Raw genomic sequence first — 17,104 nt, 5'->3', positions numbered from 1 at the left:
TCAGATGACAGATGACTCAGAACAGGTGACGTCATAGGACTTTCGGCTCGCGAGCGTTCCTAGCGGCAGTTCTCGGAAGCACGTTCACTCGATAGGACGACTGTCGTCTGGCGCACGACGAGCTTCAAGCAATATGGCGAAGTGTGTCATGGGCTCGGTGAGACGTAGTGCCGTTTGAAAGAATGAAACGTTCGCGGTATGGGTTGAGAATAATGTAGCGCTATGAAGATCGTGTGAATATCGTATTTGTGTACAACAAAAGCATCGAGTAGTTCCTTGTGATCGGGATATACAGTGCGCGTTACCGGTGTGAAATCATGGCTACGGATAAAATAAAGGTTGCCGTTCGGGTTCGGCCGTTCAATCGCAGAGGTACGTACATCTGAAAATAAAGTATCATTATTTTACCATGTCTCTTTAATAATCATTCTATCACTTGCCAATTTTGATTCACGTTGGATCACCGTATTTATCCGGTTAACGATTTCGAAATCGACCTTTGGTATTTGCGGTCGGAGTACGTTTTGACAGTGACATTTTTTGTTTTTTTCTTTCTATCGTCTCAACGATACGAACGTGTTTTTCACCTGCTACGCTATACTGCATCTATTTATCGTGTCTCACGTTACTTTATCTCGCGTCCGTATCGATACTTTACGCCTGGTTAAAAAGCGTGCATGAGATGAAGAGGAGGGCTCAGTCTACGAGACCCACTTCTCTAGTGTTTACTAGTTGAATCTCTGTCGCTCTTTTGTACAAAGCACAGAAAGTCACGGACCTTTCGCACAGAAAGCCTCTCCTTTCATCTGCATGCTTGGATTGACATCTGGGACCCCCTTGCACAATAATTTACTAATGAATAAAATTATATGGTGAATTGACAAATGACAAGTGACAAGTTCTCTAGGTTATAAACTTCTCTTGCACCAAATTTCCACAATTTAAATTTATATCGAACAAGGGCAATTAAATTGCCAAATTTGTTGCCCTTGTAACTCGTGACTTGTAACTTGTCAAATATTTATTATTGGTTCAATTATGCGAATTTTATTTTGTAATATTATATAAATGTCTATTCTATGTAACATGACAGATTGTATTTATAATAGAATTTTTAAACTAGAATTTTTGCTCCGTTTCGTCATATCGAGAATTACATAATTACAGTTACGCGTAATTTGTGTATTTCACAGTTGACATAGTATTACAGTAGCGAATATCTAATGCTGACTAACGTAGTACTTAAACATATAAAATAACGAAGTTAAAGTTCTTGAACTCGAACTTGCTAGGATAGAAAATAATTATGAATGAATGGATGATTCGCGTGTTTCTTTATCATTCGCGTTTGTCTAGAAAGAAAACATGAAACCGTTGGCCGTCAGTTGTCGCACGGTAAAACCGCGTGACAAAGAACAAACATGTGACTAAAAGTGACGTTACTCGTGTTGGCCTTCCAACGTCGAATTTCGATCGATCGGACGAGTGATTCTTACGAGTTCGACTGGTCGCAATGGCTATCTCGATTGGATCTCGCGCTATCACAACGACTCGATAACAAAATCGTACGTTTCAAGTACCTTGCGCTACGATTTTTTCATTCTTCATCGATTTCTCGAATGTCCTGTTACTAGATTGCGTGTTTTTATGCAGCTTCATATTTTTATCAACATCACTAAAATAATAAAATCTGCATGAAGATTTATTTTATCTACTAAAAAATTATGATAAATATTTCACTTTGAATGTCTCCTGTATTTTGGTTACATGCATTTTGTATATTTTTTGCACTTTTAAATTTTCTACAGAACCATAAAAATCCGCAGTCTGCTTATTATACTTGATTTCACGGTGCGTGTACGTGTGTGTGTGTGTACATGTAAACAGTTGAAACGATATTCGATAATGATCGTGAATGCAGCAACGAGCGCACAGGTGGAGTGATAACGTGACGATGACGTTTACGTGTCACCTTGTCGCTTTTAATACATAAAGGAAAAGATTTCTTTTTCTCGCGTATTCGATTTTTGAGACTCAACTCTGCTTTTTAAAATTTTGTAAATTTTAATGCCGAAGCGCTTGATCGATACTTGTCTTGTATAATTTCCATTAATTTTCTCTGCTTTTTGTTCCGTGAAGTTAACCGATTTAACCTGTGACCGGTTCATACGTATAGAATTTTTACTTTTTTACTTTTATTTCCTTCGTCTCTTGTTCTTTGAAGAATGTTCTCCAATCGGTTGACGGAGCAGCAGGATAAGCGTGCGTTTGTCAGTGTTTTGACGAAATACGGTTTACCTCGGAATCGACATATCGTTAACACGCACGTTGGTCGTGGACACGCCGTTAAAGCGTCGCCATTACCATTGTCCGTGACTTTTACGCGCGGACCGCTGCTAGGTTAACCCTGTTCTTTCGATCGTTCTCTCCATCGATTATACTTTTCTAACCTTAAAAAATATCTTCAGAGTGGACAAAATACGGAAAAGTGTTATCGGTACGTACGATTTTTCGTTTCAATTTTACATTGAACATGTTTTTAAAAATACTACGCGAGCTAAAGTTTATTTACCTCGGGTAATATATATATATATCTTTATATGTTTTTAGTGTGATTTGAAATAAGATCGAAACGATGAATTTTTTCAACGCGATATCGATCGAGAGATTTTTGAATACGATAGGGTCGAAAACGTGCTAAACGTGCGAACGTAATAGGGGTCGATTGATTAATATAGGAGTTTGAAAGGTTAAAACACGGACAGAAGGCCGTTTTTCATTTCGAATCGACTACATCTGTAGGATAGAGATCTCGAATCAGTTCTATCCATCGAAATGGAGCCACGAACACAGGGAGAAAAAGATCGATGACGTGTTAGTACATAGAGGCTGGTCTCTAGCGCGGATTATCAACAGGCACCGCTATTCAGGGAGAAGTGCACTCTCCCCGATAATTACTCACCGTCATCGAATAATTAAGGAAATAAAAATAAATCGAGAGGAAACGTTCGAGCGAAGAGTAACGATCGCTCCTCTCTGCTCTCTCGGCTTGCTAATTTGCTCTGACTTGTTATTAATATTACAACTGTTACAATTACTTACGTTAAATTAAATCGTCATCGTCAGGGACCAACTGTTCACCTATTTTCGCGCTAGAGTAAATGATTCATATTCTCGTCAAACAAGTAACATTACACAACATATTTAACGCGTATTTAATAATATATTTAAATCGTCCCTTCTTATACAAACTAACAAATACAAATACGTATCTCGTGCTGTTTAAAGCGCGCCATAATTCAGTCGTATTGATCGAAAATTCTTTCCTCATATTTCGTCGGTTATTTGATCGCAAGCATAGTTCTCGAAGGAAAGAAATGTAACGCGGGAAGGATCCAATCGAACGGTCTTCCACGTTGTTTCGAATTCTCAAAAAGGATGAAAAGAAGACGCAGTACATCGAATGGGGTGCCGAAACGCGATATCGTCGATCGTTTTAGTCATTCAATATGCTTGGTTCGAGCGTCTTGTATCAAAGGTTGACAAGAAGAGTAAATCGAATCGAAAGGGCGAGATCGTACTGAATGGGATCGAATCTATTCGATTGGCACATTCCAGGAAGAACGACGAGGTTGCGGAACGATTCTCTATCACGATCCACTACTTTTGTGTCATCGTTTTCTTATCCTATAACGGGGGTTAGTCGATTACGTGCAAACGCTGACCAGGCGTTCGATCACGTGCCGAATATCTGGGCCAAGGATTCCGCGGAAGGTTTCCGCGAGTTCAAAGCTACCGATTCCTTGTACGCTGACGCGGATCTTGGATTTCTCGAGTCCGTAAACGTCGATTCTCTGTGACTAATGGACAGACGTTGAGTCTCTACGGATGGACAGACCTTAACTTAGCTACGTTTCTAAAATTTTTGTATTTCAGTCTTCTCTCTCTTTCTCTCTCTTTTTTTTTGTTATTTTTCTTTCTTCTATTTGAGGTTTAGTAGCGGCGAATTACGTTTATTTTTGTTCTAACGTACAGAGAGAAATTAGGAAATTTGTCTACCTGTATGATTTTACATGGTGCACGTGATAAAAAGCTGTATACTGTTAGAAACTTTTACGTACATGGTGTTTCCACTTCTACAGGGTGGTTGGTAACTGGTGGTGCAAGCGGAAAGGGGGTGATTCTACGCGAAAAAAGAAGTCGAAAATATAGAATAAACATTTTTCGTTTGAGGCTTTGTTTTCGAGAAAATCGACTCTGAATTTTCGCTCGGTACGCGTGCGGTACGTTATAACGGATCTCACTGTAGATCGTTGTCTCGATGGAAAAATTTAAAAGAAAAAAAAAGTGAAAAAAAATTTTTATTCTATATTTTCGTCTTCTTTTTTCACGTAGAATCACCCCCTTTCCGCTTGTACCACCAGTTACCAACCACCCTGTATAATCGAACATGAACTTTGATTTTTACATTCACGTTTTGCTTGTCGCTTCTTTGGCGAATAAACAGATCGTGTGATATTTGTGACGCAAAGTTGAAAGGGAAGATCGTGCACGCCGATGAGATTTCTTTTCGTGCTTTGTCCGAACTGTGAACATATTGGGTTGGCAACTAAGTGATTGTGGATCATGTGAATACCACCTAATGACAAAATGCGCGATCACTTAGTTGCCAACTCAATATTTCTCAATGTTAGAGGACTATAATTCGCTGGAGAATGAGTAGAAAAACGTGGCGCGATTAAACGAAAACATCCAGTACGTTTGTACAGAATGTTCTGTGAATTTTTGTAACATTGGCAAAGTACGAGTTCGTACACCTCCTGGCGAGTTTTTTTACGGTTTCTGTAAAATACTCGACGACAGAGCATAGATAATCGAAAGATCATTTGGGAAAGATGTGATATTGCGTGTACAATTGTTGATTTTCGCATTTCTATATCATTCGGTGACCGAGAGAGAAGATATTTCGATATGATCTACAATTGGTTGAAAAGAGAAGCAACCGACTGTGACTAAAGGTAATATTGCCTTTCCGCGATAGACGATAAATGCAGAAAGTTTCGTATAAAATCAACCAAATGACAAGAATATGATATAGATAGCAAGAATACATATTTAGTTGCTAAATTAAATAAAACAATTTTTTAGGCAACAATGCAGTTATATGGTGGACAATGTGTGTTGCCTTTCGAGATCAATAAAATGACTAATCACGTTATGTATACGTAGATTCATCGATATGATATAAGATAGTAAAAATACATATTTAATTCCTGATCAAACGAGCAAGTTCTTTGGATGATATGAATGGTGTTGTATGGTTGATAGCACGTTGAATTAAAAAATTCTCTTTTATAAAAGATAGAAGAAAGTAAATGTTGCTTATCGCGTTTCTCTACACTGTCGTTTATATTCGAATAGAAGATACGTACGAATGGAAAGACAGAGCTGACCCGATTAATCGCTTCTCCAATAATCTGAATCAATTATCACGTTTCGTGTGAGACCAGTAATTTGTCGTGATATTTATAAGCACAGCTATATCTGCACGTGTAAAATAGCTAGACACCAAAATTCTCTGGTCGAGGTCGAAATCAATCGATTTATGATATTCCCGTTTACCGATGACATACGGTTATGACGTTTTCCAGTTATTCATCATGCCATGCGGCCAACTGGCAGATTTACTGACCGCCTGGTTTGCGGCATCGTGCAATTTTTCATTCTGTTCCTTCCGACTTACACTGTTACTCGTGCACTTGCTTACCAACCTATATCACGTTGACTGCCACGACACCTGTATTCGGGTGACAGTAAAGTTTCCGGTAGGGCCGCGTGTTCCTGGGAAAAATCAGCTTGTTTTATTGGATAGCTATTCGGTTTTTCCTAATGGGTGTTCGAGATTTGGAGGGGTAGCCTGGTAATTACCGCTACGGTATGACCACCAGACGCGAGCCTCGGGCAGGACGACCGTCAAGGGTACCGTAATGCGAACCCAATCATAAACAATGGGCCTATTATACAGTCCAGGTACTTTAGGACCTACCATGAAATACCTATATTTTTATGCGACATCTCAGGAAGACGGGACACGCGCGAAACGTCACTAAGGCAGCCAGCCCATTCAGAAACATACGGCTTTATCCAAGGACCAGGTAGGAACAGACCTGGGACACCCCCACGACGAACCTTCTGCTACAACAGCAACAGCCCCAAGACTCACTCTTGCAGCAGGATTCGAAGAGTCAACACGTACCAGTATCTTTAACAGTATATTCCGCAACCTACGGACAGGACAGACTCTTGCATCAGTATTCTAAGAGTCAACACTTACCAGTACTCACTCAGTGAACAGTATATTTAACAGGATAATCAGTACACTTACGGACAGTGGATTCAGAGTAGAACGTGGAATATAGTAACTTAAATCAGTGTAATCGGAGTATTGAGTGTAATAAATAAGGCTCGCTAAACCTCGCTCTTTACCTTTATTGTACTCCTCCACCTTGGACGCTAATAACGTTCAAGGCTCGCGATAAACAACCGATCAGTTGCCATCCGACTGGTTGTTAGTAAGTTGTGCGTCGCAACAATGGGTGCGTACCCGCTTTCTTCGTGTTTTTAAGTGCGCCTAATAAACCCAAGAGCCTCTCTAAAAACTGATGTGTTTTGAGAATATTTTTAGGCTTACGAAGGTCTTCAGGACAAATGAATTGACTGAAGACACAGATCGACGCAATGCAGAAAAGTGAAGGTTATGGTGGGTTCTTCGGTTTATTTTAGGTGACGTAACAATATTAGTAAACAGTATTATAATTATTTTTACGATTTCGACGAAACATTCGGTTGAAATGGTACTTTTTATCTCAAAGTATCTTCTATTTATCGGTTATATTCAAAATGCCCTAACTGTGAATTTTCATTCAATTTTAACAATTGTAAGAAGTCGAAGCGCCGATGACCAACCAGTCAAAGTGTTTTAAAGCTACTTTAAAAAATATTTGTTTTGAAAAAATGTTTCGCGGGAATTTTATTGGAAATGCGAGCCTCGCGTTACCAATTCCTGTACCAGGCGAAAAGGATGTAATCCTTTAGGACTGTGATCGTACGGGATATTTTATATCAACTCGCATGGAACAAGCTCGTTCAGCGGATAGAAAAGTAATATCAAACAATTTCAAATATAAATATTCCATATAAAACGTAGTACGACGTTTACCTTAAAATAGCTTCATATCGTAAAGTTTCGTGGAATCTATTAGGTTGTCCGAAAAGCTTCTTTCGTTTTATAAGATGACAATAGACGAACAACAATTTCTGTTTTATATTATTTTATCGAATTAGGTATCATTTCGTTATATTTCTATTATCATGTTCGTGCAAAAATCCAATAAACTAATATAAAATAAAAAACATTGTGCGTCATATTATTTCCTTATAAAACGACAGAAACTTTTCGGACAGCCTAATATGTTTAATGAAATACGACAAATGTTTTCGAACGCGATAGCGAAATGAATTTTCGCATGCAAATGGGACGCGATGCCGAATATAAAGATGCCAAGTTCCACGATCCGATGAATAATATTTTAAAACGAAAATTCCATAGGGTTTGTTGATTTGCCGTGATGCAAGCGATTTTATGTATTCAATCAGCGTAATTTTCGAATATCTCGCGTTGAAATAAAATGGTAGGAAAGAAGACGGTGTAAAAATTAAAACGTACGAAAATGATATTAAAAGATAGAAGTCGGTTAAAAACTTTGCTACTCGAAGTTCTTTCAAGCTCTTACAGTTTTGCTCGAAAACTTTCTGTCCTGTCTTTAGAACTTCAATCCTTGGTCGCGCGAATACGTACGCTTGGAATCTTTACGTTTGAAACCCAGTTGCCCATTTGCATACAAAAATTCATTTCGGTTGCCGTGGAAAACGTCGTGAAGCTTCTTCTGTTCGAGTCGAACTTACAGCGGAAGATACGTGGCTGTTAAGTTGGCCGCGAAGATAGAATCAGAAAAGAAGAAAGAAAAATGGAATTTCGTGTCGTTGATAAACGTTATCAGAGATTGCTCCGCTCGTATCTCGCTGACTTGGACGATCGACGACGCTGTCTATTTCATATAAAATGTGATATAATAGGCGAATAATTCTTTCGAGAAGTCGAGAAACGCGTGTGTATGAAAAAATTAATTGCTTGAAATATCATACGTATTTCTATGTTTTCTTTTGAAATAGATGGATACGAGATAATTGGTAGATTTTTTTTTATTTTATTTATTAAAATTTACAATCAATTCTCGCATTGAGAATTTTCAGTAATTTTTTCTGGCGTGGCGCAGTGACATGGCTGATTATTTATAACAAGTCAATACTTATTATAGATAAGTATAATTTATAAGTAATTGTTATAAATAAGTAAATATTACTTAATATAAATATCGAATTAAATCTGGTGTTTAGGTCTAACGGGTAGTGTCTCTTCAGTAGTATCAAGTAATCCAGTAATTAGGGGGTTTCGATGTTTGTTGACTCTTTTGCTATATTTATCGCTATATTTTGCTATTTCCCCTTTGACTGTGGGTATCTTGAGATCGTGATGTATTAGTTCGTTGGTGACATACCAGGGGTAATTGGTAGATGTTAGAAAATTTTGTTCCATCTTAGGACGGAGGAAACATAATTCCGGGAATTTTTAAAAATATACATTACAGATTAGGTGGTTAAATTTTGGCAAAAAAGAGAAAAGAAATTTTGACGAAAAAATTTAAGAATTAAATAAATTAATTAAAAGTAAATTTGTGATATTTTCCGGGACTAGATTGTTAGGGTTTCTCGACGAAGAAGGACAGCGTCGATGAAATTCTGATTTACCGATATCTCGAATTACAGAAAGAGAAAATAATTCGAGGAGAATTTATTAGCCGATAAGAAAGCTATTATCGTAAGGAACAAACTATATTTAGTTGTTGCGGCAACTTGAAGAACAAATAAAAAACTCCGATCAATCACGTTGCAAAACAAGTGACGTAAGAGAAATTTCCTATCTATCAAGAATTTAAATTCCAATGGACAAATATCGATTCATATGGATCTTCCATTCTTTGCCATGTAAATTAAAACATTCGTCGTTTCGTTTAGGTTTTCCATTTAATCAACGCATAGTTAATTAGACCGCGAATTTTTATGCGTTATAGGAAATCTGCATAGATGCACATAATTCACTAATACGAGTAACCGTATAAAATATCCAAAGTATGTAGCGGTTTCCGTGATATTTAACGCTAGAACTACCAAACCAGTCAATTTTATTTTAAAATTCCTACCTCATGTTATATTTTTTTCCGCAATGATGCAATGACTTTCGCAACGATAACTAAAAGAATAATATAATGAATTTTATTTTCTTTTTTATGTATTCAAACTGAAAATAATTTTATATTAAGAAGGCTACTTACAACAATACCAGTCAAAATGACTGGCACACTTGTCAAAGTGTAAAAGGATCCTGCAATCCGTTTATCGAACTCCAATTAACCAGTTTCCTCGTTTTGTACAACTTGACACACGTTTTTCAAATTTTGACCGCGTATCATTCGATACGATGATATCAGTTATCAGGAATATTCCGGATCGATCGGTATACTTTTTAATACTTTTTCCTTTATTTCTATTATTCTGCATAAAGAAAGAATTTAAATATAAAAATATTCCATTATCGCATATTTTTTAAAGACCAACCATTTTCACTGGTTTTGGTGGAAATAGCTTCGTGTTAACTATCGGTAGTTCTAGTGTTAACGAATGAAACAGTTGTCTACGTAGATTCTGTTTTCTCAATTACATTCTCAAAAATATGTATTTGCATAAAAATTCACAGTCTAACAACGGTGTAAAGGATTCCATTGCAATGTATTTTCGATATTAACTTCTTCATTATGCTCGTACATCTCCGTACGAAAATAATAACGCGTGCACTTACTATTGGGTTGGCAACTAAGCGATTGCGGATTTTGTCAATACCACCTAATGACAAAATCCGCAATCGCTTAGTTGCCAACTCGATAAATGTTTAAACGAACGCGATCCTGTTTTTTTTACGACTGAACGAGGAATAAGAAATAAGAGCCGGATATGATATTTAAAATTAGAAACACGAATACGTTGGACAATCTAAGATCTCTTCGGAAGGAGCGCATGTAACTGGCTTTTTCCTCTTTTTTTAACGTCGTATGCATCTGGCCAACGACAGGATCGCCTCGAGTGGCGTTAAAAAATAACGCATCACTTGAACTCAAGATGGAAGCAAATATTCCCTGGTAGCGATTCGTGCGTTCCAAAAATACAAACGAAGCAGGCTCGGAGCGTTTCGAGAGGCGATTTCCTCGAAAATCCTTATAAATCGTTGAGGAATGAATTTTCGCGAAATCAGTTCCTCCTTCGAAACGTTCAAAATCGTATTCCGTTTTTTACCTATCGATCTTATAGAACGAAGAATATAGCAGAAATACCAGGTATATTCTCTGTTTCTTGTTGCTCAATTTTCGTCACACACGTTGTACGATTGTATTCAATTTAAAAGGCATTAAATGTTTCGTACAAAACTTCCTACTTCTACTTTAAATCGTTTAAATAATTGCAAATCCCATTGGGAAATTCGGTGTAAGTCTTAAAAAAGTGTCTTTTTTCTGTAATATATTTCTACTTAATCAATTAGTTGTTTTTCACGAGTATACTCGTTTGCCGCGCGTTTTATTCGGTTGGCAACTAAGTTATACCATTTAATGACAAAATCCGCAATCACATAGTCGCCAAGCCAATAGCTACGCGCTTTTCAAAGTTTTCAGAGCAACAGCTAACTGGTTAATTCAATTTCTATATACATTTGCAAATTTCTTAAGGCAGTCGAGTTTCCTCGCGATGTTAAAGAAACTTTGAAATGTTTCAAACGCGTATAACTTACGTAATAATGTTCATAAAAGCTTCCTATAGGATCGTACGTTATACAGGGTGGTTGGTAACTGGTGGCACAAGCGGAAAGGGGATGATTCTACGCGAAAAAAGAAGTCGAAAATATAGAATAAAAATTTTTCGTTCGAGGCTTTGTTTTCGAGAAAATCGACTTTGAATTTTCGCTCGGTACGCGTGCGGTACGTTATAACGGGTCTCACTGTAGATCGTTGTTGCGATGGAAAAATTAAAAAAAAAATTTAAAAAGTTAAAAAAATAACGTCAATCGAGACAACGATCTACAGTGAGATCCGTTATAACGAGACGCGATAAAGTGCACGCGTACCGAGCCAAAATTCAAAGTCGATTTTCTCGAAAACAAAGCCTCAAAGGAAAAATGTTTATTCTATATTTTCGACTTCTTTTTTCGCGTAGAATCACCCCCTTTCCGCTTGTACCACCAGTTACCAACCACCCTGTATATTTGCAAATTTCTTAAGACAGTCGAGTTTCCTCGCGATGTTAAAGAAAGTTCGAAATGTTTCAAACGCGTATAACTTACGTAATAATGTTCATAAAAGCTTCCTATAGGATCGTACGTTGTATATACACTTTCCACGAGTGACTGTACATATTTTCAAAAATCGCTCGATCGGTTGATCGAACGAGTTTCAGAAAAAGCCATTATTTCGCTGAAATACGTCCGACGAAACTCATACGTCGTACCTCGACGGTAATAACCGCACGATTCGTTGATCCCTGTTCGCAGACACCATCTTCGTCGCGTTATCGATCCACGGTTTTACCCTCTCTCGTTACCCTACCTCGAGCTTTTGTCAAGGGGTTGTAACACGTAGCAGGTTGGCGCGCGTTGTCGATCGGATATTTATCGAGCTACACAGCAAACTGGCCTTTATCACTCGACCGATCGCAGTATCGTGATTCGTGTCGTCCTATCATCGTTCCGTCATCTCTTCTTAATTATCTGCATGAACGATCATTTTCTATCGATTAACCGTATACCGGTTTGACGATACGGTTTTGGATGAAACTACGACGACCATGGGGACTAGTCGGCGTTCGATTCGTGACCAGACCCAATCGTATATTTTTCATGTGTTATCGGTTTTCACGATGGTTCGGTGTATTGTCACGGAGAAGAAACGTTCGCGTGAGAAAAGATAGGAGACAGAATTGTGGCAGCGTGAAACGAAGAGACATAAAGTCGCGGATCGTAGAATCGTCGAGGGACATTGCGCTGTTATTGGGTTGGCAACTAAGTGATTGCGGATTTTATCATTGGTGGTAATGACAATATCCGCAATCACTTAGTTGCCAATCCAAAATTGTCTTAACGTCGTACCGATCGCTCTAAGCTCTTTGTGTTGCGTAATATGCGCTTTGGGTGGGCTACAATAAGAATGAACGTTTAAAAAGAAGTTTCTATTACAAATGAGACTTAATTAGAGGAAGGAAATTTATTTTGTGACATTCGATGGTAGGAGTCAATAATTTGCGAGTGTAAAAATATTGGAATTTGCGTAGGAAAATTTCTTTTCGGTCTAAATGATTAATAATTAAGAACAAAAATTGACAAGAGGTTTCTAATAGAAATGAAACTTAATTGGAGGAAGGAAATTTATTTTGTCATATTCCATGGTAGGAGTCAATAATTTGCGAGTGTAAAAATATTGCGATTTGCGTAGGAAAATTTCTTTTCGGTCCAAATGATTAATAATTAAAAAAAAAGATATTTAAGCTTTGAGATACACGTTTCTATTCAAATATTGCTTTTACGTACATCGCGAGTAAAGTAATTCATATTTTCTTGGTTTTCGCGCATTTCGACGTGCGCTCGGCCTCGCATTCTTCGTTTTTGGAACACAGAAAGTCTCGGTGGCCTGTCTCTGGGTCATTTTATTTTCGCAGGGTAGCTTGAAAGCCGCATTCGCGTTCTCCTCCGCGCATTTTCCTTTTTCCTGCTTTAGAATTTCAGACATCTCTCTGCGGCAAAACGTAGAAGGAAGATTAAACGAACATCTTCCAATTTACCTTCAGCTACCAACAGATTGAATTTACAGGTAGAACATATTTTGTTCGTGTTGGTGGACGGTTGCTTGGTCGTTGCTGTACGACAAACGCGCGAGGAAGCTTCAGATTATAACGCGCATAATATACAAAGAAAATTGGAAAATTCGTACATGTCATTACGCTTAGTAAACTACATATAGTACATATAATAACCATATCGTTTATTTCCATCGTTTTCGTTGTTCCGACGCGTAAAAAAGCATACACGTTGACATTCCGAGTGTTAAAAGTTATTTTCTTCGAAGAGGAAAGCACATGACCTTTTTTATTCGGTTGGAAACTAAGCGATTGTCATTAGGTGATAATGACAAAATCAGTAATCGTTTAATCCAATAGGAAAGGTCAAAAAAACAAAATATGTCGTAAAAACTTGTCGTAAAAACAAAATATCAGTTCCCTTCGAAGAAAAAAACTTTCAACACTCTGTATGTCAATGTGTACGTTTTTCGCGTCGGGACAGCGAAAACATTGGAAATAAACGATATGACTCCGAAGTATTGTGTTGGCAACTAAGTGATCGTGGATATTTTCGTTACCACCTAATGACAAAATTCGCAATCACTTGGTTGCCATCCAATATGTTACAGAGAATTGTTGTATTCATTTTTCTACTCAAATAAGAGTGTTAGTATCCGATGAAAAAAGGCAGAATTAATTTTGGTCGATGCCGTACGATGCTCTCTCTTACGTTGTTAATTCGTAAAGCGTTAAATATCGTTGTTTATTCATTGCTGGTCATTTTCCAATTTTAAACGATACTTTCGAAAACCGAAGGACTTAACGATCGAACGTTTCTATGGAAATGTTATATGGAAATATGCAGTTGGGATAGGAAATAGATAAAAAGTTAATTTCAACGAAGTATTACGAAATTTTTTTTATTCCATTCTCTATTTTATTTCATTTCTCGAACAATTAGTTTGATAGATACGGTACTGCTGTTATTCGTATGGCAGCGTATGGAATTTAATACCATGTTCTCTGCATGCTGGAAACTATTTGCTCTGCTGGTTTATTATTCGCATAGAAAACGCGGAAAATGCGTATACACACGTTCGGGGGAAATGTGGTCGCTATCCTCTTGCGCGTGAAATATTTTTTGTCAGCGACACGATTTCACGAATCCTCTGAAAGTGTTTTGCGAGAAACGTTACAACGCTGGCTGGTTAAATCATTGTTTTTAAAAATAACAAGGGAAGAGAATAATTCAGTAAGAAAGTAATTATCGACGCGTTTCTTTTTTGCTTAATTTTTGCAAAATTAATTTTCATTATTTTCTTTTTTTTCCCGCTATTTTCTGCTATTAGCCGAAATTTTTGCAAGCTGCTTTGAACCGTTGTTTCCACACGAATGGAAACTCGCGACGAGCCGAGTTATCGTTCGGTTCGATTTGGCAAACGTGCAGCTGTACGAGGAATCGATACGATTCTAAATAATTTTTATTTTATTCGGCTGGAAAATATTGTTTGAAACGTCGGGAAATTCTATATACTCCGTTATACTGCTGCGTTTGAATTTTATATTTTAGCAAACTGTTATTGCCAGGATAGAAATCGTAGAAATTGAAAGCGGAGACTGCGAGTCGATGTTCGCGATTTATTTGCCACACGAGGACTAAATCTCCGCTAGTAACGCTACTACAATAAGTTTTGCATAATTTTTACTCCCTTTTTTAATTACTATCTATCTCGCTTCGTTCTCCACTCACGAAATTTCATGTCTTTCCTTTTATAAACCTCCTCTTCTCTGCCATATTTCTAACTTTCTTCATCGAACATCTGCCATTGTTATTCCGACAATATGAAACGTTTTACGAATAAACAGACGCGAGAAAAGAGGCAGAGAGAACAATTTCTAAATCGGTACATTAAATTTCAAGGATTTTCCTTCGACGATTATTCCGAATCGAAGCGTTCGAATCGTTGAAAAACGGAACAGATCAACAGCTTTTTTCCTCCCAAGCTTTTCTATTAAATCGTTTTTCATTCTGCTTGTTCTCACGCTACCTTGACCCGTTTGCATCGACGCTCGACGATCGTCGACGAGTTAAGCGGAACTCGCTCGCGAATTAAAGATATCGAACTGAAAGCGTGTAAAATTTCTGGCCGAGAAGGTCTTATCATTTTTCGTTTTTCGCTCTCGTGTGGACTTTTTAGCGTCGCGAAACAGAGGTTGCCCGGAGAACGCGTTTGTTAGACCCGGTTTTCTCTTGTTGTTTAGAGAAAGTGAAACGAGGGAACGAGTTCCATTAGCGTGGCACGTGGTTCACGGACGCGGAAATTATCGTAACGAATCCGCGGCGAATGCACCGAATTTCCAAACAATTATTTACGATTGCCGCTTGCAATTATCTATAATTTACGTCGCGGTTTTGCGCTGACTTAAGAGTCGCTCTCTTACGGAAGGTAAAGTGCAAGCGTTTTTTATCGTTGGAATTTGTTTTCTGAGGTTGGTAAGGCGGTAAGTAGAGTGTGAATAAACGATGTAGCTTTGTTTCGCGAGTACACGAACTTACGAATTTAGGAATTTAGGTTTCGTTCTTATATCGTAGCACGTAGAACGAACAGACGGGTCACATCTGTTTGGAATTCAGACTTTGCTTCTTCCAATGTAATAAATAATTTCAAATTATTTGCCCGATTGAAGGATTGGATGAACGAGATTAAGATATTCATTGAGATATGATCAATGGTATACTTATACGATATATTCTTTTTTGATAAATACTGAACGAAGATTTGTTACCTAATTTAACCGTGATTTGTCGATTAATTTTTCGAATCACAGAGTTTGAATTGCAAGGTGATTTTATTTTCTGTAATTTTCTATTAATCGTATAATTTCCATGGTCATTTACGTAATATTTTCATAAACCACAGACAATTTCTTTCTGTTTCACACACACACACACACATGTATAGATATATTATAATAAAACATAGAGTAAATTAGGAGGAACACAAGATTAATTATTTTTATTACAATTTAAACGGTTCTATGAGGCAAAGATGAAAGGCTGCTGCATTCCTCGGACAATTGAGAAAACAGAGATATTTTTCCTCGTCTCCGTGCAATTTTTCACGGTCTGTATAGAAAAACGTAATTTTAAAAGTGGAGAACAAAGCGAGCGATTGATACGCTCGATACTCAGGATCCTTGCGAGAAAATTAGTGGCCGTAGCATTTATTCAAGCAGCTCCTTTCATCTTGAAACCTGACGAGTTCATTTTCCATCGAACCATCAGTCAGAGGCTTTTTCATTTGGAGCTTCTCGATAGCGATCTTCCCTTTCCATCGTTTTGGAATTTTGGTTCATTAAAACGTTCGAGGTGGTAAATCTGAAAGAAACTCGCTTTCCTAGAGAATCGTATTTTCCGTTTGAAACGATTGCAAAGGTCGAAGGGAACGATGTTGCTCGTTGAAAAGATACTGAACGAGGCTTGGTGAATTTTTCATCGAAAAATTGCAAACGAGAGAGAGGGGGGGAGGAAGAGAGGAAGCGAAAGAGTTTTGATTTACGTAAGTAGCATGTTTAATGCAACTCGATGAATCAAGGTCGAGGACTCGGCGTTTAATTAAAAATTGATCTCTCATCGTTGGAATTTTTCTGTCGTCTGCAGCTTTGCGGAATTTCCAGTGGAATTGTCACGAGTTGGTTGCGGAGCGTGGAATATTCATAAGCGACATGAACTTTTTCGTACGATGGCCAGAATATCGTTAGAATTTCGTTCGAACCCAGAACACAAGAATCGTTAGAACACAGCGGTGCTTCGTACGGACGATATTCCTTTTCAAGAGGACAAGAGGAAAAGTAGGAAAGACGAAAAATTAAGGGCGAAAAAAGTTTCGTCAGGGTATCGAGAATCTCTTGAAAATCCTGAAAACTCGAGAAAAAGATGGTTTATTATTAGTAGTTTCATTGTAAAGTTGCTGGCGAAAGTAATGAGAAGTATACTCGCTCTATGTTTTTGCTCGTTTGGTCTAAAGTTTAAACTATAAACGACGTCGAACGATCGCGTTTCTCGCTTTCCAGCGACGCAAACAACGAAACCATTGAGACTCGTTCGAAT

At 37.7% G+C, this 17,104-nt stretch overlaps 1 protein-coding gene across 10 annotated transcripts in view; it reads left to right on the top strand.

The window, feature by feature from the left end:
* Positions 1-68: 68 nt before the first annotated feature.
* Positions 69-17,104, top strand: part of LOC126866671 (kinesin-like protein KIF13B) — a 175,672-nt gene continuing 158,636 nt past the window's right edge. For all 10 annotated transcript variants that reach the window (XM_050620539.1, XM_050620532.1, XM_050620538.1 and 7 more), the window contains exon 1: positions 69-372. In XM_050620539.1, the coding sequence (XP_050476496.1) occupies positions 318-372 (55 nt within the window). In that variant the 5' untranslated portion in view covers positions 69-317. The remainder of the gene's footprint in view (positions 373-17,104) is intronic.

The sequence above is a fragment of the Bombus huntii genome, chromosome 6 (assembly GCF_024542735.1).
Source record: "Bombus huntii isolate Logan2020A chromosome 6, iyBomHunt1.1, whole genome shotgun sequence".
In the NCBI taxonomy this organism is placed as follows: Eukaryota; Metazoa; Arthropoda; class Insecta; order Hymenoptera; family Apidae; genus Bombus; species Bombus huntii.
Note: the sequence above shows the minus strand (reverse complement) of the source record. Positions and strands in the feature narration are given on the sequence as shown.